The sequence below is a fragment of the Zingiber officinale genome, chromosome 1B (assembly GCF_018446385.1).
Source record: "Zingiber officinale cultivar Zhangliang chromosome 1B, Zo_v1.1, whole genome shotgun sequence".
NCBI lineage: Eukaryota > Viridiplantae > Streptophyta > Magnoliopsida > Zingiberales > Zingiberaceae > Zingiber > Zingiber officinale.
In genome coordinates this window covers 97533648-97560866 of record NC_055986.1, presented here as the reverse complement: position 1 = coordinate 97560866, position 27219 = coordinate 97533648, and the positions used below count along the sequence as shown (strand labels likewise).

Below are 27219 nucleotides of genomic sequence, written 5' to 3'. Positions count from 1 at the left end.
CTTGACGGAGAACAAGACTGGGTACAAGATCAGAACACTTCGAACAGACCGAGGCGGCGAGTTTCTATCCACGGAGTTCACTCGTTTTTGTGGAAATGAAGGAATCGAGCGACACCTCACGGCTCCCTACACACCCCAACAGAATGGTGTTGTGGAGCGCCGTAATCGCACCGTTATGGCCATGGCAAGATCTCTTCTCAAGGGTACGCATATGCCGGCAAGGTTCTGGGGAGAGGCGGTTAGGCATGCTGTCTATCTACTAAACCGTCTCCCAACTAAGGCGCTAGGAGAGCGTACTCCATTTGAAGCTTGGATGGGGAGAAAGCCACATCTCTCCCACTTGAGGGTGTTCGGTTGTGTTGCATATGTGAAAAACACAACCCCTCACCTTAAGAAGCTCGACGACAGAAGTTCACCCATGGTATACTTGGGTGTCGAGGAAGGCTGCAAAGCTCATCGGCTATTTGATCCAAAGCGTGGCAAGCTACAAGTAAGTAGAGATGCCATATTTCAAGAAAATTGTGAATGGACATGGAATGCAGGTGCTAACAATGAAGAAAACTTGCCGGAGTTTATTATGTTGGATGCATCCTATTCCGATGAGCCGATTGTTGCAGCAGATACTGAGGCAGGAGTGGAAGATGTCACACCACCATCAGAAGCCGTGGTGCCCATGACAAGTGTATCAAGTCCATCTACACCATCATCGAACGCCTATGCAGCTACCTCATCTTCGGAATCAAATACACCCGAGTCTTATGAAGGACCAGTCCGTTATAGATCCCTTGCCGATATCTACGCCAACACTGAGGAAATTGTTGGTATTAATGAAGAGGTGATGATGGTGATGTCTGAAGAGCCGACATGTTACCAAGAGGCTGCAACCGAGGCTTGCTGGTACAAAGCAATGGAGGAGGAACTGAAGTCTATCAAGATGAACAAGACTTGGACCCTAACTGAACTCCCATTAGGCCACAAACCTATCGGCCTAAAGTGGGTGTTCAAACTGAAGAAAGATGCAGATGGGAAAGTCATTAAGCATAAAGCAAGGTTAGTGGCGAAAGGCTATGTACAAAGACACGGCATCGACTTTGAAGAGGTATTTGCACCTGTCGCTAGACTTGATACTGTTCGAGTAATTCTTGCGCTTGCAGCAAATCAAAGCTGGGAGGTACACCATCTAGATGTGAAGTCAGCATTTCTCAATGGAGAGTTAGAAGAAGAAATATATGTCAATCAACCGGAAGGATTTGAAGTACCAAATCAGAAAGATAAGGTGTACAGATTGTCCAAAGCTCTCTATGGACTGCGGCAAGCTCCACGAGCCTGGAACATACGACTGAACAGGAGTCTAGAAGAGCTTGGCTTCAAAAAATGTACGCAAGAACATGCAGTATATACAAGGCGTAAAGGAGAAGTAAGTATACTTGTTGGAGTATATGTCGATGATCTCATCGTGACAGGAAGTAGCACAGAAAACATCAACAAGTTCAAACAACAAATGATGGCAGAATTTGATATGAGTGATTTGGGTCTTCTCTCCTACTACTTAGGGATTGAAGTGGAACAACAGAAGAATCGGATTTTACTTAGACAATCAGCTTATGCCAAGAAAATTCTATCTCATTTCAAGATGGCAGATTGCAACGCCACAAAGCATCCAATGGAACCCAAGACACAGCTGCATAAAGACTTGGAAGGGACTCCAATTGACGCCACGGAGTATAGGCGCCTCATTGGTTGCCTGAGATATTTGTTACATACACGGCCGGACCTGTCATATTCTGTCGGAATGGCGAGCAGATACATGGAGAGACCCACAATTATGCACCACAAGGTGGTCAAACAAATTCTCAGGTATTTGAAAGGTACAATCCATTTTGGGCTTGTTTACATAAAAGGACCTCAGGAATTTTGTATATTCGGCTACTCGGATAGTGATTTAGCTGGTGATCTTGATGGAAGGAAAAGTACAAGTGGAATGGCTTTCTATCTTAATGAAAGCTTGGTGTCTTGGAATTCACAGAAGCAGAAGACAGTGGCACTTTCATCTTGTGAGGCAGAGTTCATGGCAGCCACAACTGCAGCCTGTCATGCTTTATGGTTAAAGAGCCTTGCAAGCGAATTAACCGGTGTAGAGCCGAAGCCGGTAACATTATTTGTTGATAATAAATCTACCATAGCTCTCATGAAGAATCCGGTATTCCATGGTCGAAGCAAACATATAGATACAAAATTTCATTTTATCAGAGAATGTGTTGAAAAGGGACAGATTGAGGTTGAGTTCGTTAATACCGGAGAACAGCGAGCCGATGTATTAACTAAAGCATTGTCAGGAGTGAAGTTAGCTGCGATGCGACAATTACTCGGCGTCCGTGATTTACAACCATGTCAGGATTAGGGGGAGTAATGTGAGAAAATAATCCTGATATAATAAGCCTTATCCCCACGTCGTTTTTTGATAATTCTTTTACTCAGTCTTCCCTATTTGTATGGATCTTTCCTATTTCGTTTCCTATTTTGTTGCATCTCGTAGTATTAATTCTTATCAACTTTTGTGTATAAATACATCACAGATGTACGTAGAAATCAATTCACTGCAAGTTTATTTTTGTGAAGGCACTGCTCTGTGTTTCTCTTTTCTTTCTTCTTTGCTTTGTGCGTGTGTGCGAATCATTGATTCTGAGCCAACAAATCACGGGGTTGCCGAACGGGTGCGGTGGCAGAAGGCAGCTAGGAGGAGGAGAAGGCCGGCAAGAGAAGCGGTCGAGGATGGAGTCGACGGAGGGGTGGCCGTAGGAGAAGGGCTTGCCGCCAGGGGAGAAGACGACGACGGCGAGTTGGGCGCCGCAGAGGTGGGAGAGCTCGTTGGCCTTGTTGAAGAGGCTGGCACGGCGTTTAGAGAAGCACACCTGCCGCTCTTCTTCCTTCTCAATCCTCTTGATCTCGATCTTCCGCCTCCCGTTGCCCGTCTTCTTCATTGCTCCGCTCATCTCTTCAACACTACTGCAAATTTTGAGGCGATAGATTAAGTAAACTGATTTGAATATATATAATACTACTAATTAAGGGCTTCCAAAATTAGTAATGAATATTCTAATTTAATTTAATCGAGATTAGATTAGATTAGAGGATTTCATTACATAAAAGTTTAAGATATCTAATCAAAAGTTCAATCTAATCAAAGATCTGAATTGAATTCCAACGTACGATTGTATTCCTAATTAATCTTGGATTGCTTTTTATGATATAATATGATCCCGTCCGAACTCTGAGTCAGATGGACCGTCGGGTGAGGTGGATGAGATGTTGATCGAGTCGCGGTGTCCAGAAGGGGGGTGTGCTGAGATGACTTTTGTGTTGACTAAGTCATCAAAAGTCTCTGGTCAACGCTGCTTGCAGCCAGCGATCGGGTTGACCCGGCCCCCGGTATCCCGATGTTCGATGCAGATCCAACGAATATATAAGTACAAGACTAAGCCATAAAATAATGAAATATGCATAGAATATAAATACAAAACGTACCCTGACCCAGGGGGCGCCCTCGGATGGGACGCGACTAGAGTTGTCGCGACCCGGAAGAGTAGATGACTCTGATCAGGCTGGAGAGCTAGATCTGGCGACGCGAAGCCGAACACGGTACAAAACCGGAAGACGAGCTACAGGTCGGACAGAGACACCGGCACACAGACCGGGATAAAATACCGGTACACAGACCGGGATAAAATACCGGCACTCAGGCCGGGAGGTACTAGCAACACACAGGTCGGGACACAAGATCAACACGCAGGCCGAGACACGAGATCGACATGTAGGCCGAGACACGGGCTCGATACGCAGACCGGGGCATGAGATCGGCACGCAGGCCGGAACACTAGGTAGGCACGCAGATCGGGATAAAATGTCGACACGCATGCCGAGATATGACTTCGGCACGTAGGCCGGGATAATATATCGGCACGAAGGCCAGAACACAACCACAACACAAAGCTGCAACAGGGACGCAATGAACGCGCGGACTACCGACAATGACAATAACGCTGTACGGTTGGCCCAGGTCGTGGGCCGGCGAAAACCATGGATCGGCTAGGACAGCAGATCGGCCGAGATAGTGGGCCCATCAAGGGCTGCCACTAGAGATGGCGACCGGAAGGGAGGGGAGCCGATGTAAGGGCTGTGACGCTGTAGAGAGGCGACACTACGACGTCGACGCAGAGGGGGAGAAAGGGCTGTCGGCGCTGGGGCTACCCGCTGGAGCTGCCGACGAGCTACGAGGGAGATAGGGGGCGGATCGTCGCTATGGCCGGCGCTGCAAGGAGGAAGAAGGAGCGTTGCGAGGAGGAGGCGAGAGAGGTGTTGCTGGGCGGCGTGGGGAGCGACGGCGAGGAGAGGGAGAGGAGAGGGCTATCGCCGGCATCGGCTCCGGCGAAGGCGTCGCAAGGAGTGTGGAAAGGAGGAAGTCTTCTCCTCTGTTCCTGTTGGCGGCGCGGTGTCAAGCGGGAGAAGAAAGGAAGGCTATGGCTGGTGTCAAGGAGAAGAGGAAGGGAAAGAGAGGTGATGGTCGGCGGCCGGCGAGGAGTCGTGCGAGGACGAGGAAGAAACCCATCCTGGCGGTTGTGATGGTAGCGAGGAAGGAGAACGCGAGCTCCTCCCTTGGTTCCTCTGGGCTGCGGATGGAGAAACCCTTGCCGGTGTGGGCATCGGTCCGACCGGGGGCGGCCACAGCAGGGAGAGGAAGAAGGTGAGCGACAGCTTATCGGTTCGCAGGTGGCGCTGCAGGGAAGAGGGAGAGAAGCGGCGAGATAGTGAGGGCGTCGCGAGGGGGAGAGGAAGAGGGAAAAAGGTGTCTGCCGGCAACCGGTCTCGGCGCTGGCGAGGAGCCCGGGAGGGAAGAAGAAAATTGGCAGCAGCGTCAACTCCACACGCATGAACCCATTTCCCTACTGCATGCTACAGTGTCTCTTTTTCTCCTCAATGCCCTAAATAGTCATTTGACCAAATTGCCCTCCCGTTTTCCCCTAATTCCTCCTATACCCTCAACGTATAACCACATCACAAGTCTCCCCTTCAAGTCTAGTCGAAGGAGGTGGAAGTCCGACTGACTAGACCCAGCCAAATGAAAAATAGAATCACTACTGAATGCAGAGTCATATCACGGATCTGTCATATAACGTTGAACGAGTAGCAGTGGACGACGAGTACTTGGCAGAGCGACGAAAAGAATAAGCGCCGATCGAGCAACAGAAGACAGAGCGACGAAAAGAATAAGCGCCGATCGAGCGACAAAAGACATATCGAGCGAGTGTCAAAAGAGCGATCTAGCAGATGTCGAACGATCGGGAGATGCTGAGTAAAATGTTCGAGCGACAATCAAGCGACCGAAAAGTGTCGACCGAGCGATCGAGAATGTCGAGCGAGTGGTGTCGAGCGTGCGATCGAGCGACAATAAATCACGGCCGATCCCTAGAGAGAAAGATGGGCGAGCAGAGCCGTGAGCGCGATCGAGAAAAGTACTGACCGAGCCGTGAGCGCGACAGAGAAAAATACTGACCGAGCGTCAATAGATCGCGACCGATCCATAGAGGGAATGATCGACGAGCAGAGCCGTGAGCGCGACCAAGAAAATATCGACCGAGCGTCAATAAATCGCGACCGGGCCATACAGAGAGTGATGAACGAGCGAAGCCATGATCGTGACCGAGCGAGTGCCGACCGAGCGACAGTAAATCACAACCGGATAATAAAGAGAATGGACGCGCAAAGTCGTGAGCGCGACCGAGCGAGTGTCGACCGAGTGACAGTAAGTCACGACCGGGCGAGTAAATCCGTAAGCGCGACAGGGAGAGCGTCGACCGGGCGACAGTAAATCGTGATCGACCGATAGAGGGAAGGACGAGCGAAGCTGTGAGCGCGACTGAGAAAAATGTCGACCGAGCGACCATAAACTCGCGACCGGGCGACTAAAAAATGTCGACCAGATAAAAAGACAATCGTCGAGCTGAACCAAGAGGTTGATGACGAATGGTCGCAAAACTCATGAGCAACGCGAAAGCGGATCCCGTGAAACGACGCGAGTATGGAGCCAACGAGATCGAAGGTAAACGGGAACAAAGCCCTTGAGCCAAGTAGGTGCAGGGCTCATGAATCGAGCATCGAGTGAGATGAGTGCCGATCGAGCAACAGCGGTGAGTGAAATCATGTACTGAGAGTGTCAGGCAGAACGACAAGTGAAGAGGCAAGTGAATCAAGTGTGATGCGTGTCGGGCAGAGCGGCGAGTCAGTCAGTGCCGACCGAGAGGTCGTTGGGTGTGAGAGCATGCTCACTTATAACTCGCACTGGGGCGAGAGTCTGACCGGGAAGGTCGTTGGGCGTGAGAGCATGCTCACTTATAACTCGCACTGGGGCGAGAGTCTGGGACCCGACCGGGAAGGTCGTTGGGCATGAGAGCCTTGCTCACTTATAACTCGCACTGGGGGGAGAGTCTGGGACAGCCGACCTGGAAAAGTCGTTGGGCGTGAGAGCCTTGCTCACTTATAACTCGCACTGGGGCGAAAGTTTGGGACCCAACCGGGAAGGTCGTTGGGCGTGAGAACCTTGCTCACTTATAACTCGCACTGGGCGAGAGTCTGGGACAGTCGACCTGGAAAGGTCGTGGGGGGTTGGGCGTGAGAGTCTTGCTCACTTATAACTTGCACTGGGGCGAGAGTCTGGGGCAGTCGACCTGGAAAGGTCATGGGGGGTTGGGCGTGAGAGTCTTTCTCACTTATAACTCGCACTGGGGCGAGAGTCTGGGACAGTCGACCTGGAAAGGTCATGGGGGGTTGGGCGTGAGAGCCTTGCTCACTTATAACTCGCACTGGGCGAGAGTCTGGGACCCGACCGGGAAGGTCGTTGGGCGTGAGAGCTTTTCTCACTTATAACTCGCACTGGGGCGAGAGTCTGGGACTCGACCGGGGAGGTCGTTGGGCGTGAGAGCCTTGCTCACTTATAAGTTGCACTGAGGCGGCAGTCTGGAACCTGACCGAGAGGTCGTTGGCGATACTCTGGTCCGAGACCAGTGGCGATACTCCAGTCCGAGACTGGTGGCGATACTCTGGTCCGAGACTAGTGGCGATACTCCAGTCCAAGACTGGTGGCGATACTCCGGTCCGAGACCGGTGGCAATACTCTAGTCCGAGACCAGTGGCGATACTCCAGTCCGAGACTGGTGGCGATATTCTGGTCCGAGACCGGTGGCGATACTCCAGTCCGAGACTGGTGGCGATACTCCGGTCCGAGACCGGTGGCGATACTCTGGTCCGAGACCAGTGGCGATTTTCTCGACCCCGAACGGGGGAGGTAAAAGATGACATACTTCGGTCTGAGACCGGTGGAGACTATCTCAACCCCGAACGGGGGAGGTAAGAGATGATATATTCAGGTCCTAGACCGGTGGCGACTATCTCAACCCCGAACGAGGGAGGTAAGAGATGATATATTCTGGTCCTAGATCGGTGGCGACTATCTCAACCCCGAACGGGGGAGGTAAGAAATCTGATAAGTTGGCCCAAGACCAGTGAAGACCGCCCGACCCCGAACGAGGGAGATAAGCCTTAAAGCCCGTAGAAGTAAAGCCCGTAGCAATATGAGTGAGCAAAGTCCGCAGCAATAAAAAGAAACAAAGCACCGCATGTGAAGGGAGTAGTACCTGTAGATGTAAGAGGACGCAAAACAAGTAGAGGATATAGAACATATTGTAACGTCCGAAAAATTCTCAAAACTATTTTAGAAATATTCTATGATTTTTCTGGAATTTTAGGATATTTTTACAGAATTTTTAGAAGAGCGGAAGTAGCAAAAATAAATAGAATCGTAAAATAGCCTACGCGGGAATTGAACCCGGGACCTAGCGAACTCTATATCTTATAGGGTGACTCTAGTAACCAAGTGAACCCAGCAGGGCCGTGCTGAAAGGAAAGAGAATCAATTTTATTTAAGTTGGAGTTGGGGCGAATTAGATCACTTAATATAAATAAGAAATAATTAAGTGAAGGGTTATTTGGATCGTGATTTTTCCTCTCCCTAAAACCTCACCGCCGCCCACCTCTCTTTTCTTCCTCTCTCGACGCCAACCACAAGGAAGGCTAGGGTTCTGCCCAAGGGCACCTTCCGGCGACGACTTCGACACGAGGACGCTCCCCTCCGCGAGAGGAATGCGTGGACGCGAGAAGATCGTCGAAAGGATCGTCTCCTCCGGAGATCTAGCGATTAGAATCGTAAGAAAATCCGAACAGGAGGTAAGAAACCCCTCACCTGCAGTATAAGTAGCTATTCGTGTGATTTTTATGCATTAGTTTAGTTGTATGCAAATTTCAGCACATAAGGTGTGCACTAGCATACACCAAGTGCTTGATAGAATGTTTAGCGCAGTCAAATGCAAATTAGGCATTTTATTATCTTGGATAAATGCACTAGAAGCATTTACATAGGCTATTTAGTCTTGCTCCAGCTTTTACAGGACCAGATGTCCAATGGGTGGGCTCCCACAGTTGCCTCTAGGTTCAGATAACCTAGTTCTGGGTTTAGACAACCTGGTAGAAGCAAGACAATAGTTATTAGCTTATGTTCAGTATTTTACTTTCTCAATGGCACTATACTGGATTAGATATCCATTGGGTTGGACTCCCATAGTCGTCCCTAGGTTCAGCTAACCTAGCAAACCCTACTAGATTCAGAATTTGCAACCCCGGGTTTAGTTAGGGATGCGCGCACAGCAAGTACAGTCGCCGGGCCCAAACAGCAGCATGATTATGTATTTTCATCTATTATGTATATAGTTTTTAAATTCCCACAGAATAGCTAGGTGAAATCAGTACAATTTTAGCATTTGCTAGAATTGGCTCAGTTCAACTCTCTCTTATGATTATGTATGATAGCTCTATGTTCAGTTTTATTACAACTGCTTTAGATGATAGTATGCCATGACTAGCTTTTGATTGCTGTGTATTGTATGATAGCATGCCATGTTTTAGTTCAATCAGTAAGTGTTTTAAATAGCATGTTTCAAAGCATGATTTGCATCGATTGCATGTTTTAGTGAGGTAGATGATTTCTTACTAAGCGAAAGCTTACAGATACTTTCTTTTCCTTATACTGCAGATAAAGGTAAAGGAAAGATGGACTAGCGGAGGCTGGAGGGCAATGCTACGAAGATGTGTGTGGATGGAACTTGGAATGGAGATCTTAGGGAATTTCAGCAAGCTTGTTTAAGCACTAGAACTTTTTAGCATTTGGTTATTTTGCACTTTAGCATGTTAAATGTTATGAATTAGTTACTAAGCATCCTATCATGTTTAGAATACTATTTTTGTAATGTTAGAATGTTTGGCATTTAGTTTAGAATTGTTATAGGTGATTTTGGCACGAACAAGTGCTGAAATCAGAACTTTGGTCGAAATCAGAAACTTGAATCGATCAGCTGATCGATTCGAGAGTCTCCAATCGATCGAAGGATCGATCGGGCAACTTGCCTCGCGAACAGTAGGCCTCTGGATCGATCAGCCAATCGATCCAGTGAATTCTGTCACGAACAGAAGGCTCTGGGATCGATCACTGGATCGATCAGCCGATCGATCCATAATATTATCCCGGCACAGTAGCGTGCTGGATCGATCACTGGATCGATCCAACCCAAGCCCCGCATACAGTAGCCGGCTGAATCGATCACTGGATCGATTCAACTGTTCCAATCGATCTGTGGATCGATTGGGAGGCCCGAAAGGTGCTAGGAAGCCTCTAGTTCAGTTCCTTGACCATGGGGGAAGTATAATGTGTCATGAATAGTTAGATTACACCCCTGAGCATGTATAGAATCAAGAAATGTCAATAGTTTAGTAAAATTTTAATTAGTGCAGCTTCCGCATCTAGATTTAGTAATGGTCAGGGAATAGTTTAGCACAGATTAATGTAACGATCGGCCTCACAGCTTAGCCAGTAGAAGGTGGGTCGTTACAGAGTGGTATCAGAGCAGTTTCCATACTTCCTACACACACATCAGCATTGAACCTGCAGCTTCCAAGTAAGAACATCTCTCACTTTCTTTATGTTTCTTGTTTCATGTTTAGATATAACTAAAGAATGCTTGTTCATGATAGTAGTTGACATGATAACAATAGTTACTCCCTTGTGATTGTGTTAGTCATGTATGTCCTCCATGTCTCTAGAGATGGCACGAGGACGGCCAGGTAGGAGGGCACCAGCTACTGAGCCCCAGCATGAGGCAGGCAGTTCAGTGCCTACCCCAGACCTGACAACATTAGTGGCTCAGTTACAGGAGCAGTTAGCTGAACAGCAGCAGGAGATAGCCACCTTAAAGGCTAATTAGCAGAATACTCCCACAGTCACCCCGGAACCAAACGTAGCAACGCCAGTAGTCTTAGAGGTTCCACCACCCACCTTACACCAGTAGCCCAGCAGCAGAGGCAAAGAGAGAAGCCTATCCGATCCAGGTGGCAAAGAGTCAAGCCCGAGAACTTCTCACCAGGGAACCATGGGATGCTCAAGCCCGGTTCAAAACACCGGAGAGTACGATGGAGCTTCCGGACTGGCGTAACATGAGAAGGTGAAGTGCGCCTCCTTCTGCATGCAGGAGATGCACGCATGTGGTGGGGAGCAAGCGCCCAAGAAACCGATTACATGGGCGACTTGAGAAAGAATTCTTCGAGGAGTTCTTTCATGCGGTCACAAACCGCCACTATGACGAGTTCTTGGAGTTTCGTGGCAACCTATCAGTTGAGGAAGCCATGAAGAAATTCAATAGATTGGCTTGCCTATGCCCGAACTAGTTAGCACGTAAAAAGAACGAGTCCGTTGATGCTCAAGATGCCGAGGCCGGAAATAGCGATGAACGTGGTGGCGGCGTTCATAGGCCGCAAACCACCGAAGAAATAGTCGCAGTGCTCTGACCACCGAGCACTACCGGAATAATATCAGCAGAGCAAGTTCTCTCGAGTCGAAAGGTCAAGGAGGCTCAGGCACCCAGAAACCAGGGCCACGGCTCTAACTGGAAAGGGAACTCCAGCAACAAGCGCAAGCCAGGGAGTTACCCAAAAGGAGGACCAGCCAGTAAGCAGCCCAGTTATCCAAAGTGTGCTACTTGTGGGAAATTCCATCCTGGAGTTTGTCGTAAGGGAACACGAGGATGCTTTGAGTGTGGACAGGAAGGACATATGGCCAAGCAGTGTCCGAACAAGACTAGTCTTCCTCAACCACAACCGATTCAGTATGGAGGCTAGCCAGCTCAGTTACATCAGATGCAGGCCGCTCTAGAAGGTCCCCACATCAGCCAGGGCAGATTAGAAGCCCCTCCAGTTACGACGAATGCGAGGATCTACTCACTCACCAGAGAGGACGTAGCAAATGCCTCGACAGTTGTTACAGGTCAGATTAGTATTTTACAGCAAAGTACAACTGTCTTATTCGATACTGGGGCAACCCATTCTTATATATCCAGGGCATTTGCTGAGAAGTTAGCAATACCTCCAGAGGTACTCAGTAATCAGTTTCTGACGACCTTACCTTCAGGAGAAATTATGGCATCCACGCACTGGCTCAGAGCAGTGTCAGTCATTATAGCAAACAGAGAGCTCTTTTGTGATCTGATAGTGCTAAATATGACTGACTACGATGTCATCCTTGGAATGGACTTCTTGATCAGATACGGTGCTTCCATCGAGTGTCGTAAACAGAAAGTGGTATTCCAACCTGAAGCAGAAGCACAGTTCGAGTTCGTCGGAGAACCAAAGCGAAAGCCCAAGAAGTTTCTCTCCGCTATGAAAGCACAGAGATTAATGGATTCAGGATGTACGGGATTTTTAGCACATGTAGTCAGTACCGGTTAGGACAAGGACCGACAGCTAGCAGAGGTCCGAGTCGTACGTGACTACCCAGCAGTCTTCCCTGAAGAGTTACCAGGCTTAGCACCAGACAGGGGAGATTGAATTTGAGATAGAACACATTCCCGGTACAAATCCTATCTCCAAAGCGCCTTACCGCATGGCTCCAGCAGAACTGAAGGAACTTCATGAGCAACTACAGGAGCTGCTTGACAAAGGCTTCATACGCCCTAGTCATTCACCATGGGGAGTGCCTGTATTGTTCGTGAAGAAGAAGGACGGGAGCATACGCCTGTGTATAGATTACCGGCACTACAAGAAAAAAGCCTAACAACAACAGTTTTTCACTGTTGTCGTAGCCCATTTTGAACTGTTGTTAAAGGCCGTGTTGTTAAAAGGGGTGCCCTAAGACAACAGTTTTTAACCGCTGTCTTTGAAGGCAAAGACAACATTTTTACAACGGTGAAAAACTGTTGTCTTTTCCTTCAAAGACAACAATTTTTCACCGTTGTCTTTGAGTGTCTACATTTAATAACAGGGTCTTCAACAACAGTTTTAAACTATCTACGACAACGGTAAAAAATCGTTGTCTTTTTTAGATAAAAAATAAAAAAAATTAATACACAATTTTCCAATATTATAAATCATTCAAAATACTAAATTTCAAAATAAAATTTAATATACAATTTTCTAACATTCAAAAATAATATCTATAACATTCTGAAGAAATTTCATTAGCAACCAACAAAATGATAACACTATTAAAACAAAGGTAGAACAATATAACACGAGATTTTCTACTTAGATGTCGGTGAAGAGGAGGGACTGCAACTCCTAGTGCTCCTTAATTTGTTAAAGTCTCTCCATTTTTTTAGTTTGTCGACATTCTTCCCAGTACTCTTGAGGACACCTATTTGAATAAAGATATATATTACAAATTAGAAACTAAACTGTACGCGTGATTCTAATTGCACTGCATAAATGTTACATAACCATAAAAACCATTTGATCTAGTCATCTAACAGAAGTGCAAAAAGCGTTATCTATGTAACATAAATGATAACCTCTTGAAACAATATGGTGGCTCTTAAATTTCTTATTAAGCAGAATTTTCATTTTATGTCACTGCATACAAAGCTTCTATTATAAACCATGCAAACATTATTTTTCCCAGAGATCAAGCAGCATTAATTCTAAAAGGTACAATCTAATGCAAACGTTCCCACACACTCCATATGATGCTAAGGAGTAAGTCATACATTAAATTCTAAAAGCGACCATTAAAGGAAAGAATGCCTTAAATAAAAATGAATCCAGAAAGTATCATTCCATATGCACAGCTGCAAATACATTTCATATTTATTTAAAATTTTAATAACATAATAAATCTAAAAAATTTATAATATTTCACTGAAAGATTAATTAAAATCACACCAGATGATAAGGCCGAGTTATCATTCCTCCAAGTGTATCCTAGAATCTTTGTAATGAGCACGTTGAGACAGAATATGTCATTAAGTACATAAAAGCTCCCTAAGGTGTTGGAATCAGATGAAACATCTACAAAAATAAGCACCATTGATTAATAAGTCATTGATTAATTAGATAATGGAATATACAAATAGAGATTAATTAAAATAAATAAAGGATCTAACAATTACCACTATAATTGACTAAAATTAACAATCAAGAGCTAGGTTGAAGAATGTTTTAAAACATTCTTCAATGTATAAGGAAGCAACTAGAAGTGTTTAACATCTCAGAAATTGAAAATAATGCAAATGCAAACAAATTCATAGATCAAATAAACAAAAACGGGACAACTCTTCAACAAATTTCTATAATCAAGTGATATAAACAAACTGCAGAATTTCATGCGTGGGTAATTCTCGAGTCAAATGCAATTGAAAATCAATGTAAAACATGGCATAGACAGAGAAAGGAACATAGGAATACAGAGCAGTAGGTAAAAACATGTCTATTGAACTGAAGAAAAGCCATCATATCGTGTATGCTAACAATCACTAAATGGTTACTGATCCTGTCCGAACCGGTTATCAGTGGACGCTGGGCACGTGGCGCTTCCTGCTAGATCCTCGAATGCTCCGGTGAACCTGCAACAAAACCGAGCCGGGAGGGGTGTCCCGGCGACGGCCCTCCGACGCTCAAGTCAGGCGAGGAATAACAAAAAGGTGGCTTCAAGATGAAGATTTTTTTATACCTCCAGTGGAGAAATGGAAGCCTTATATAGATCTCTCAAAGAAGCCTGGGCGTGCCAATCAAAGCAACCACCTGCCTTTGACCATGCCCAGGTATGGGTCTGTCAGAAGGGCCATGTCCAGATATGGATCCGTCAGAGAGACGTCCATGTTACTGTATCAGCCTCTCCGTGATGTGACGGCAAGATCGTGCGATCTTGTGTACGGCCTAATCATCGACATGCTTCTGCTGATCTCATATCCCGAGCCGAGCGCATAGGCCGCCGCACCCTTTATACCTCGCCTATTTGGCCGAACGGACAACCCCCTATTCTCGCCGAGCGGACTCCGCCGCCCTTCGGTCTTCCCGCTCGCGCTGAAACATGAGCCCATGGATGGGCTTATCTCTAGTCTGCTCGACCTACCAATCCGCTTGCCGCCATCCACCGCATGACCTTTCATCGGTCCTCGTGTTGATCCCTTCGAAGTGGGTTCCCATTTTCATCGGATCACTTGCCTTCCCTTCAAGTCTAGTCGAAGGAGGCAGTGAGTCCGACTGACTGGACTATATGTGTCCGAGCGGGCGGTCGCCGCTTTTCCGTAGCTTATAATATCACTGGGGCCGTCCGGCCCTTCTGCCAAATTCAGCCGCTCGGCTCTTTATTTTGGTTGTCTTGTCGCTTAATGTTGATATTTGCTTGTCTAGATCTCCTCGAAAATTATGCAAATCCTCTCCATTAAGTCGGAGCATGCGCGGTATGGGCGCATTAATTGCACTCGGTGACAGGGCGCCACGTGTCGACCCTTGTGTGGCGGCGGCGTCACTTACGATGGGACGCACCCGTTTGAAATGGACGGCCCGATGGCGTCCTTGTTTCTCGTGACCTGGATCGGACGGCGGTGGCTCACCGGCCTCGGCCGTATAAAGCCTCCGTCCCTTTTTTGGCCGCATATTCGCTCGCGCGTTGCCTTCTGCTTCGGCCTCCGGCGATCTAGTGTCTGGTTTTAGGCGGCGATCACCTCATCGGTGATTCTTTCCACCCGTTTCCTTCCCAGTGAGTCCTCTGCCTTCACTTAATAGGTCTTCCCTGCTCATTTCGCTCCTTTCGTTTCCCTTCCTTTGATTTTTTTTCTGAGATGGCGAGTTCCTCCGAACCCGCTGTTAACATTTCGGGCCCCTGGTACCTGACCATGGAGAGCCGATTCGATGAGGAGCATGCCCAGCGCCTTGTTCGGACATACGGGCTTCCTGATGACCACGAAATAATTATAGCCGGCCCGACCGACCGTCCACATGACCCGCCGATCGGCTCCATTTGTTTCTTTTCGGACCAATTCCAGGGCGGCCTTAGATTTCCTACCCATCCATTTATTCTGGAGGTTTGTAATTACTTCCGCATCCCGCTCGGCCAGCTTGTGCCGAATTCCTTTAGGTTGCTGGGATGGTCGTCCTCTTTAAGTTGCACAATATTCCTCTTGACCCTAAGATATTCCATTTCTTCTTCTACCCCAAACAATCCGAGCCTGGCACCTTTATCTTCCAAAGTAGAATAGGCTTTAAATTTTTTGATAACATGCCGACCTCCAACAAACACTGGAAGGAGTTTTTCTTCTTCATCCGACTTCCCGATCGGCCAGCCTTCCGCACCCAATGGCAGACCGCCGTGCCGACCCAGCCGGAGCTCGGCAAGTTCAGAAGTAATCCAGCCTATCTTCATGCGGCGAACTGGTTGTCCATACAAGATCGACCAGTTGCTCTTGAAGGGGGTGCTATATATTTTCGGGTTATCTCCCGTTCGGGCGAATCTCCCCTTCCGCATGAGTAAGGACTCTTTACTCTCTTAGTCTTTTTTGTCTAACTGATTTTAATTTCTTTCACTGCAGCTGATGTCATGTGGCGCTCCAAGGCTACCGCTCACTTGAAATTGAAGTCTGTAGAAATTGAAGCGGCCACCAAAAAGGAGCTCGCCGAGCGGGGTTTAATCCCTAGCCGCCCGGCAGGTGCAGGAGAGGGAGGGGCACAGTCCGCTCCTGAAACAGAAGCTGCCTCATCTGCTTCAGCGGCGGTTGAGGCGGAAATCGATCCTGTTTCCTTGGCTCCCGCCGAGCTGGGCGTTCCCCAGGTTGGAGATCCACCTTTGGAGGTTCGGCGGAAACGTCGAAGAGACCCCCGCCTTCCGCTAGCCCAAGAGGGGGAACCACAGGCGCCGATCGGCGTAACTTCGCCCGACCGCACGCCATCCCGGATCGGGACCCCTATGGCTTCGCCTGCCGCACAGTCTTCTGGCTCTCCTCCTCGACCTCGCCGCCGCTTACGTCGGTTGGGCGAAACTTCCACCATAGGGGAGTCCTCGCATCAGGCGGCCGCGACTGAAGAAGCGCCGTCTGGCCACCCTACCATCAAGACTACCCTCCGATTCCCATCGGAGGAATATTTACTGTCTGCCGATCGGCCATCGAGCCCCGTTCACGAAATAACCCTGACTGGTCCGCTCGCCAAACTCTTCGAGGACGCCCAGATTCAGGTGGCCCTTATGACGCCCAAGCAGCTCGGCGATAACAATATGCAGCAGGCTACTCAGGTAAACCCGTCTTCATTCCCGTGTCATGCTATTGTTTGATTCCTGACATTATTATTTCCCTTACAGCGCTGGGCTGAGCAAATTGCCACTAGCCATCGGCTAGCCGAGTTGGAGGGCCTTCTGGAAAAACTCCAAGTGTCGGAAGGTCCCACGGCCGAGCGGGAGAAACAAGCTTTTGAGGCCGAACAGAAGAAGGCTGCCGACCTGGCTGCTGAAGTAGCTCGGCTAGCGGACTTGGTGAAGAAGCGTGACAAAGATGTGAAGCGCGCCGGTAGCCGGAAGAGGCAGGCGATCGCTGACCTGGACAGAATGAAAGTAGATGTCCATGCGCTGAATCAGCGATCTAAGGATCTGGAGGCCCAGCTGAACGCCGAACGGGAGGTCCGTTCGGCTGAACGCACAAAGGCTGAAGCAAACTTGAAGGCACTCCAAGATTCCTTAACTGCTTCCCGGGCGTTGCTCAAAAAATATAAGGAGGGAGAGTCGAGTCGCCTAGCTGTAGCGCGCCAAGAATACATCCGCTCAGAGCGATTTGGTGAAAAGTTTGGTGGCAACGTCTCCTCAACCTTCCTCGAGGCGGTCAAGGTCACCACGGCGTACTTCAAAAAGGGGGGGCATCTTCCTGCTGACCTGAGCATTCCCCCTCCCGAACTGGCGGCCATGATCGACGACATCCCGGACACCTTTTTTAATTTTGAGGACCCGGAGTGATGTGGGTTATTTCAAGCACTTTTTGTACTTCCTCCGCTCGACGGATGTGAAATTTTTGTACGTGTCGTTCGGCATAATTTTTCTTCTAATGAAACGATGCCCCTTTTCCTGTCTTCCTACCCATTGTCCATAATATTCTTCTGTTTGCTTAACACTAATGCTTGTAAAATTTTCGCCAGTCGTACTCTTAAGCTTTCTCCCTCACGCGTCCGATAGGCTTGGCTCATTGCATAAAGTGCGAGTGAGCAGACCTACTCGCTCTGCACGTATCCTGCTTGCGTGAAGTCAACAAATGCCGAGTGTCGAAGGACCAACCCCCCTTCGGGCCTGAATGCTTTAATATTTATAGTTTCCGCAGTTTCTTACTCCGATATTCGTCCTTCCGCTTGGTATATTTATAGCCGATCGGCGCGGCTCTCGATTTTTAACGGTGCTTCGGCGCGGATATTTATAGCCGGACGGTGCGGCTCTCGATTATTTATATGCCGGCCCGTCTCTCGATTTTTAACGACGGTGCTCGCCGGCGCGGATATTTATAGCCGGTCGCGATTTTTAACGACGGTGCTCGTCGGTTTCCGCCCGGATTATTTATAGACGCCGGCGTCCCTCGATTTTTAACGACGGTGCTCGGGCGGATATTTATAGCCGGTCGGCGCGGCTCTCGATACGCGGCTCGTCGGCGCGGATATTTATAGCCGGTACGCGGCTCTCGATTTTAACGACGGGGCTCGCGGCGCGGATATTTATAGCCGGTCGACGCTGCTCGATTTTTAATACGCTTCGGATATTTATAGCCTCGATTTTAACGACGGGCTCGCCGGCGGATATTTATAGTCGGCGTTCTCGATTTTAACGACGGTGCTCGTCGGCGCGGATATTTATCGCTCTCGATTTTTAACGACGGGCTTGCTGGATATTTATAGCCGGTCGGCGCGCTCTCGATTTTTAACGATGGCTGCGCGGATATTTATAGCCGGCTGGCGCGATTTTTAACGACGGGCTCGTCGGCGCGGATATTTATATACGGCTCGATTTTGGATATTTATAGCGGCGGCGCCTCGATTTTAACGAGGCTCGTCGCGCGGATATTTATAGTCGCTCTCGATTTTAACGACGGGCTCGGCGGATATTTATAGCCGGTCGGCGCGGCTCTTATAGACGCCAGCTCGTCTCCGATTTTTAACGACGGTGCTCGTCGGCGCGGATATTTATAGCCGGTTGGCGCGGCTTTCGTCCGCCTGGGGTATTTATAGCCGGTCGGCGCGGCTCTCGATTTTTAACGATGGTGCTCGTCGACTTTCCGCTCGGATTATTTATAGACGCCGGCCCGTCTCTCGATTTTTAACGACGGTGCTCGTCGGCGCGGATATTTATAGCCGGTCGGCGCGGCTTTCGATTTTTAACGACGGGGCTCGTCGGCGCGGATATTTATAGCCGGTCGGCGCGGCTCTCGATTTTTAACGACGGTGCTCGTCGACGCGTCCCAGTGAGACTACACACCTGGCCGAACGGCTCAGGCCTTCGTTCCAGGCCATAACCTCCCGCTATCACCCTGATCAGCGCAGGGTTTTGGTTTTTCTTTTTGCCACCCTAGTATGCAGCCCGGCCGAACAGCTCGGGGTCTTCAAGTTCGAACGGTGCTTATATTCTATACGCAGCCCGGCCGAGCGGCCTGGGGTCTTCGGATATGAACCTTACGGCCGAACGGTGAACCATTCATCGGAGAATGCTCAATGTGTTTTTATCTTTTTGCTTCCTGCATCGCAAGCATATAGGCGACGAAAAAGTATATACATTTATATTTAGCGCACCTGTCACCCAGCGCGGAGAACGTACTCCCGACCGAACGGCTCATGGTCTATTTCGTCGAGCATTTTGGCTCAGATAATTTACCTCCGTCCGAACGGTACTCGACCCATATACCTCCGGCCGAGCGGCACGGGGCCTTCGTTTTTCGATGATAATGCCTTATTTTCGCTCTTTTGACCTTTCATTTCTGCATTTTCAGTAATCAGTCGAAAAATGTACACATGGTGATTTACAGTGATACACCTTTCACCCCGCCCGGTAAGGCTGGAGGTGGTTCGCACTCCACGGTCTCATCCTCCAGATAATACGCGCCCGAGCGGAGCTTTTCGATGATTTTGAAAGGACCTGCCCATGGAGCTTCAAGCTTGCCGACGTCACCGACCGGCTTGATCTTCTTCCAAACAAGATCGCCGACCTGGAATGATCGGGGAATGACGCGCCGGTTGTAGTTTTGCTTCATCCGCTGACGGTATGCCATCAGCCGAACGGACGCCTTCGCCCTCTCCTCTTCTACCAAGTCCACTCCATGTTTCTTCGTTCGCGTTGTCATCATCGTAGCTCGGATCCGGGTTGACTCAACTCCAACTTCGACCGGAATGACAGCCTCACCGCCATATACCAAATGGAACGGTGTGACTCCGTCCCTTCTTTCTGCGTCGTGGACCCAGGACGCCAGATCCTCGCCAATGCTCCCAAACCTTCGAGCCGCCGAAGTAACGAAGATTTCCTGCTTGGCGACTTGACCGCTGCTCGAGGATAGGCCACGGATGTGAAATGTTGCTCAATGCCGTAGCTCTTGCACCAATCCTCTAACATCTTCCCTGTGAATTGCCGCCTTGTCGGACACTAGTCGGCGAGGGATGCCGAACCGGATGAATTTTTTAACCATTTGTTCAGTAATCTTTGCGAGCGGCTCGGCCTCCACCCACTTGGAGAAGTAATCCACCGCCACTAGTAAGAATTTCCTCTGCCCGGTCGCCATCGGAAATGGACCCACAATATCCATTCCCCATTGATCGAACGGACATGAGATGGTTGATGCCTTCATCTCCTCTGCCGGTCGGTGAGAGAAGTTGTGATACTTCTGGCATGAAAGGCAAGTAGATACTACCCGAGCGGCATCTGTTTGTAAAGTTGGCAAAAAGTATCCGGCTAAGAGGATCTTTTTGGCTAACGAGCGTCCTCCCGGACCTCCGCATGATCCTTGATGTACTTCCTGGAGGATGTGTGAGTCCTCCAAGCTTACACATTTCAGCAGAGGACGCGAGAAAGCTTTCTTGTAAAGCTGATCTCCATCGACCGACTCTTCTTCCGAGGAGCCGGGCTGCATATTCATCGGATGGTGTGGTGCCCGAACGGAGAAATTCTATAATAGGTGTCCTCCAGTCTCTTGGAAATGTGAGGCCTTGCATCCGGTCGACATGCGCCACCAGCAGCGTTTTTTCAATTGGTTGCTGAATGGCGACCGGCGTTATTGAACTCGCGAGTTTGGCTAACTCATCGGCCGCCTGGTTCTCCGTTCGGGGAATCTTCTGAATAAGCACCTCTCGGAAAGTAGCTTTGAGTTTTTCAAAGGCCTCAGCGTAGAGCTTAAGCCGAACACAGTTGATTTCAAAGGTGCCGGAGAGTTGCTGAGCGGCTAACAGTGAATCCGAATAAAGTGTCACCCGACCGGCCCCCACATGCCGAGCGGCCTGCAATCCGGCTATAAGGGCCTCGTACTCGGCTTCATTGTTAGTCGCTTTGTAATCTAGCCGGATGGATAAGTGCATCTTTTCCTCCCGAGGTGAGAGTAGTAATATTCCGATCCCACTTCCGAGCCGAGTGGAGGATCCATCCACATATATTCTCCACATAGCTTCCGGCTCTGGCCTTTGCACTTCGGTCACAAAATCAGCCAAGGATTGGGCTTTAATCGCCGAGCGGGGCTGATATTGGATGTCAAATTCACTTAATTCTGTCGTCCACTTGATAAGCCGTCCGGATGCTTCTGGATTCAACAGCACTCTTCCGAGTGGACTGTTCGTCCGGACAATGATGGTGTGAGCCAAGAAATACGGTCGAAGGCGCCGAGCGGCTAGAACCAAAGCAAAGGCCAACTTCTCGAGCCCGGTGTAACGAGATTCAGCATTTTTTAAAATGTGGCTTAGAAAATACACCGGCTGCTCTTCGCCACTCGCCCTCACAAGTGCTGAGCCTACAGCATGCTCAGTTGACGACAGATACATATACAGTGACTCGCCCCCGATCGGCTTGGCCAGTACAGGCAGGGAATTTAGATATGTCCTCAACTCTTCAAATGCTCGGTCACACTCTTCATCCCACTGGAACTTAGTGGCCTTTCGCAGGATCTTGAAGAACGGCAGGCTCCGGTCGGCGGTTCTCTGGATGATATCCATAAGGATTAACTTCTTGCACTTCTCTTGTATTTCTTGGGGAGTAGCTTCTTGCAATTGGGGTGAATTTGCTGATGTTTCCCCCAGAAACGCTTCTTAGCTCGAGCAGCCACTTCGGGATTTAGCTTTCATATTTGCGCAGTGTTCGGAAGGTTTCTTCCATATCCTTGAAAAGATCGGCCGCTCGGACGGATTTGATAAGAATGTCGTCCACATAAACTTCCAGATTCCGCCCGATTTGCTCCTTGAACACCTTGTTCATCAAGCGTTGATAGGTGGCCCCGGCATTCTTCAATCCGAACGGCATCACTTTGTAGCAATATGTGCCGTTGGCAGTCACGAAGCTTACTTTTCTTGATCCTCCGGGCGGCGGATGATGATATCCTTGGTAGGCGTCAAGCATGCAAATTAATTCGCAGCCGGCCGTAGAGTCCACCAAATGATCTATCCGAGGCAGAGGATAAAGTCCTTGGGGCATGCTTTGTTTAGGTCTCGAAAGTCGATGCAGACCCTCCACTTGCCGCCCGGCTTGGAGACCAATACTACGTTGGCCAGCCAGCTCGGGAACTGCACCTCGCGTATGTGGCCGGCCTTGAGTTTCTACTTCCGCTCGGATGATGGCATTTTGTTCAGCGCTGAAGTCCCTTTTCCTTTGCTTTAGAGCGTCCGGCCGGACATGCAACTCATCTGCGTCGGGCTTGGCGATTCCGCAACTCATGTGTCGACCCGGACAAAGACATCATGATTTCTTTGAGGCATTGGATCGCCTTCTCCTACGCTCTTCTTCCGGATCCGAGGCGATAAAAGTCGGGCCTCCGGTTGGGTCGGATGGATCTGAACTTCCTCCTTTCATCATAAATTAAAGCGGGAGGTTTCTCGGTTATGGCATTTACCTCGATTCGGGGCGCCTTCCGAGCGGAGCAAGCTTCTGCCCGGATCATCTCTATATAGCACCGCCGAGCTGCTAGCTGATCTCCACTCACTTCTCCTACTTTGTCCTCCACGGGAAAGTTGAGACAACCGCTCGGAATTCGCCGAGCGTCGGTCGTCCCAAAATGACGTTGTAGGATGATGGAGAGTCGACCACCACGAAGTTTATTGTCCTGGTCCTCTGGCGGCTCCTCTCCCGAGGGTGGCTAGCCGGATCCTGTCCAGACCTGAACCGTTGCCAGTAAACCCGGGGGCGTCATGGGAAGCAGCTCGGCTCGATCAATTTGCAGCTGATCGAACGCCTTCTTGAATATGATGTTGACCGAGCTCCTGTGTCAACAAATATGCGGTGAATGGTGTAATTTGCTACTATCGCTTTAATGAGCAGCGCGTCGTCGTGGGGCACTTCTACTCCTTCCAAGTCCTCGGTCCGAAAGTGATTTCCGGTCCACTTGCCCGCTCCTGGCTACAACCGACCGCGTGGATCTGCAGTGCCGGACACCCGCCTTTCTGGCTCGATTGAGTCTCCTCCGGTCGGTCCAATAACGCTGATTCGCCGGGAAGTATTGTTCCTGTTTTCTTCTTCGCGAGCGGATGGTCGGGATCGTTCTCTGGACGCTCGGCGATTCTCCTGCCTCGGGGATCGGTGCCGATCGGGTGTCTGCTGATGTCGCCTCTCGGTGCGGGTTCGGTCAGCTTCATGAGTCCTAAGTCTCCTGTCGGTGGGAGGAGACCGTCGCTCGGCTTTCCTGGGAACAGGATTGGACACAAAGGGAAGGCTTCGGCAATCCCTCGTGTTATGCGTATCCGTCTGGTGGTAGGAGCAGAACATAGGGGTCCACCTCTTCTTTGGCTTGGGCCGAGTGGCAGCCACCTCTTGTACGTGAGATCCGGCATGGGGGGATCGGATTGCATCGGCCCTCGGTCCTCTAGGGGGCTGCTGAGCGGCTGCTGTTTCCGCTCGGCATGAGTAGATGCCCGCTCGGTGGAGCTTCCTTTTTCCGAGCGGCTTGCGCTTCTTCCACATTTATATATTCGTTGGCTCGATGTAGCATGTGATCATAATCTCGGGGCGGCTTTCGGATGAGCGACCGGAAGAAGTCCCCATCCGCAAGGCCTTGCGTGAAGGCGTTCATCATCGTCTCCGAAGTGGCCGTTGGGATGTCCATCGCCACTTGGTTGAATCTCTGAATGTAAGCTCGAAGCGATTCTCTCGGCTCTTGCTTGATGGCGAACAAGCTGACACTTGTCTTTTGATACCGCCGACTACTGGCGAAGTGGTGGAGGAAGGCCGTTCGGAATTCCTTGAAGCTCGTGATGGATCCGTCCGGCAGCCTCCGGAACCACCGTTGAGCAGATCCCGAGAGAGTGGTAAGAAAGACGCGGCATTTCACTCCATCGGTGTATTGATGGAGCGTGGCTGTGTTGTCAAACTTACCCAGATGGTCATCCGGGTCCGTTGTTCCATTGTACTCGCCTATCGTCGGAGGCACGTAGTGCTTGGGTAGAGGGTCTCGTAGAATAGCCTCCGAGAATTGGCGATTGGTCCGCTCGGGAGATGAATCCGCCCGGTGAGCTTTCCCTTTTCTGTCATCTCGCCTTGGCATCTCGTCTGAAGAAGAGTCTCTATCTCTCCGAGCTGGTCCGGCTTCGGGGGTGCGAAATACCGCTCGGCCACCCGACGCAGATGTTGCTTGTTGCTCCGGCCGTTCGGCCGCTGCTTTCTGTTTTTGTTCAACAATTTTGGCGGCCCTTATCTCGACCAGAGCGTCGAGTTCTTCCCTAGAAAGCGTCACCGTGTGTTGTCGTCCAGCCTCGTCCATTGTTTCTGATCGGATGCAGGAGCGTTCCCACAGACGGCGCCAATTTGATCCTGTCCGAACCGGTTATCGATGGCCGGGCACGTGGCGCTCGCTAGATCCTCGAATGTTCGTGAACTCGCAACAAAACCGAGGAGGGTGTCCTCCGACGCCAAGTCAGCGAGGAATAACAAAAGGTGGCTTCAAGATGAAGATTTTTATACCTCCGGTGGAGAAATGGAAGCCTTATAGATCTCTCAAAGAAGGCGTGCCAATCAAGCAACCACCGCTGACCATGCCGTGTATGGGTGTCGGAAGGGCCGTATGAATATGGATCATCTGTGAGACGTCCATGAGACCATCATATCAGGCCTCTCCGTGATGTGACGGCAAGATCGTGCGATCTTGTGCGGCTAATCATCGACATGCCGCGATCTCATATCGCAGCCGCTCGGCACCTTTTATACCTCGCCCCTATTTGGCGAACGGACCCCCTCCCCTGCCGAGCGGACTCGCTCGGTCTTCCTGCCCTGGCGTCGGAAACATGAGCCCATGGATGGGCTTATCTCTAGCTCCGTTCGGACCTACCAATCCGCTCGGCTCGGCCATCCACCGCACAGCCTTTCATCGGTCCTCAGGTTGATCCCCTTCAGGAAGTGGGTTCCCCATTCTTACTGCCGGATCAGTTACTAATTATATAATTACCTGATGCTTTGTGGCAAGCAAGTGCAGTTCAAAAGCCAGCACCTACATCCAAAAACAAATGCTGAAAACATCAAAATTATTGAATCTATATTTTGCCAAATATAATCTCAGATGAGTGAACTACCATATAGTTTGGGTTTAAATATTTCCAAACACTAGCCGAACTTGACAATCAATTTCACATACAACAATTACAGAAGGGTTGAACTTACTTTTGTATCGCTCTCCAATGCAGCTTTTGCTGAGCTCATTCCACCTCCGTATCTGCAAGTTGATGCAAGAACTAAACAAGTATTCCAAATTATAAACTTTGGAATAAACAAGGGAAAAGGTTATACCCTGGGATTGCCCTTTCGGAAGCTATGTATGTCAAAGATATTGAAGCACCGCTTGCCATGTTTAACGGAGACATCCAAAACAAAGTGAAGATGAGATATAAAATCTATGTGCCAACAAGAAAAGGAATTGTTTGATAACTTTATTTTGGGTTTTATTATAACTACTAGCATTGCTTTATTCTGTCCGTAAAGAAGAAGATATAATGATGGATTGATAATGATGTTCTTGTCAGGATCTCAAGTTGAAATATACACACAAATGGAACATGCAATTGTTTTGTTTTCATGGAATCGAAAGAAACCTGGATTCATTATTGGAAGAAAGTGCCGAAGCAGGGAGACAAAAGAGTAACTCGAAGCTGAAATTGTAGCAAGATACCCTCTTCTAGATGTCTCCAAGAGTGGCTTCGTTACCTATTTATGAAAACCATAATTTAGAACTAAAGTAAAAAAAACATCATGATTATATGATGGTGTAAGGTAGTACCTCTGGTCCATTGGCAAGAGAATGCACGAGGATGTCAATCCTTCCAAAATCTTTCGTCACAGCCTCTGTCATTTCCTGCACCAAGCAGAAGAAGGCATCAGTAACAAAGTCGAGGGTTTCGGTTGCTTACCCTCGAAACCCTAGGGCATCTTCAAGCCGGTGCACGGATCGGGGAAGAAAGGATCGGCAAAACTGGGAGGAAAACTCGGGGATGGGTTGAGAAGAGGAGATCAAGATGATCCGTGCCTCCTTGATTGATCTCCGGCAAGCTCCGAGAAAAGATCTACACCGGCGACCGTCGGCGTCGATTCGTCCACGCTCGGCGTCGATTCGTCCCCGTGAGAGAACAGAGAGATTAGAGCGAGGAGGAGAAAACTTCGACTGGATATGAGCTAAAGGGTCGATGCCGGCAGAGAAAAGATCGTCGGAGCTGAAGCCTTGCTCCCGTCGGCGTCGATCGTCCGCCAGAGAGAACAGAGGAGGAAGAAGGGGAGAAAGGATCGGGATCGGCACGGTTCGGCGATTTGGGGAAAAAAGAAATAAAGGAAAAGGAATTATATAAATAAACATTTTCTCACTTAAACGGATATTCCAAACAGGCTTTATCCGAACCCGCAATTGATCCCTTCAAAATCTGTCGTACGAGCTCTAAAAAATTCTCAGAAAATTTTTAAAAATTCTGAAAAAATTTTATAAGGTTATTTCTCAAATAACCCTATTTATTAAATTTTTCGATATCTCACAATCTGACTCTAATTAACATAATCAATCACACATAGATTACATCTCCAAATATGAGAGAATAGGTCAATACTATAAGAGTAAGGAAATTCATTACCTAACTCTTCTTCTTTGACAATGCGATAATGTCCACTTTATATATGTTTAGAATTATATATATGTAGGTTATTAAATAAATAAACTCTCACTTTATTGGCACTCGAAATAGGTTTTCTCTAAGCTTAATCGATTTATCCTCTTAAACGTGTCATACCGACTCAGTTTATATTCTAAAAAATTTCTAAAAATTTTCAGAAAATTCTACCTCCCAAGGAAGCGCCGAAAAGTCGATGCGCTAACACTTTAAAGGCAAAGCAGCGAGAGCGACGAGGAGTGTCTTTCGCGGAGGAGTTGCGAAGGAGGAGTCGGAGATAGGTTTTTGTTCGTTGAAGAGTCACGGAGAAGTGGGTTTTAGGTTTTTTTTTCATGAAGTTAAAAAAACTGTTATATTTTTAGTATTCAATAACATTCAATAAACAACAGTTTAATAAAACTGTTGTATATTATCACATAAGCAACACTAAAAGACAATAGTTTTTTAAAACCGTTGTCTTTGACATACATTAGACAACAGTTTTTTGAAAAACTGTTGTTATTTAAAAAACATTAT

General features: G+C 48.7%; 2 protein-coding genes across 2 annotated transcripts; both read right to left on the bottom strand.

Annotated features, from left to right (window-relative positions):
- Positions 1-2594: 2594 nt before the first annotated feature.
- LOC122040280 (agamous-like MADS-box protein AGL61) lies at positions 2595-2993 on the bottom strand. The gene has a single exon (XM_042599610.1). It carries the CDS (start codon positions 2991-2993, stop codon positions 2595-2597), a length of 399 nt encoding a protein of 132 aa, XP_042455544.1.
- A 10417-nt stretch (positions 2994-13410) lies between these two features.
- On the bottom strand, positions 13411-25901 carry LOC122040270 (enoyl-[acyl-carrier-protein] reductase [NADH] 1, chloroplastic-like). The gene is made up of 6 exons (XM_042599601.1): positions 25830-25901; positions 25645-25756; positions 25343-25398; positions 25217-25268; positions 25005-25046; positions 13411-13434 (listed from the first exon to the last, which is right to left on the bottom strand). The coding sequence occupies exons 1-5, from the start codon at positions 25899-25901 to the stop codon at positions 25033-25035; spliced, it is 306 nt and encodes a 101-aa protein (XP_042455535.1). The 3' UTR covers positions 13411-13434; positions 25005-25032.
- Between the last annotated feature and the right edge of the window lie 1318 nt (positions 25902-27219).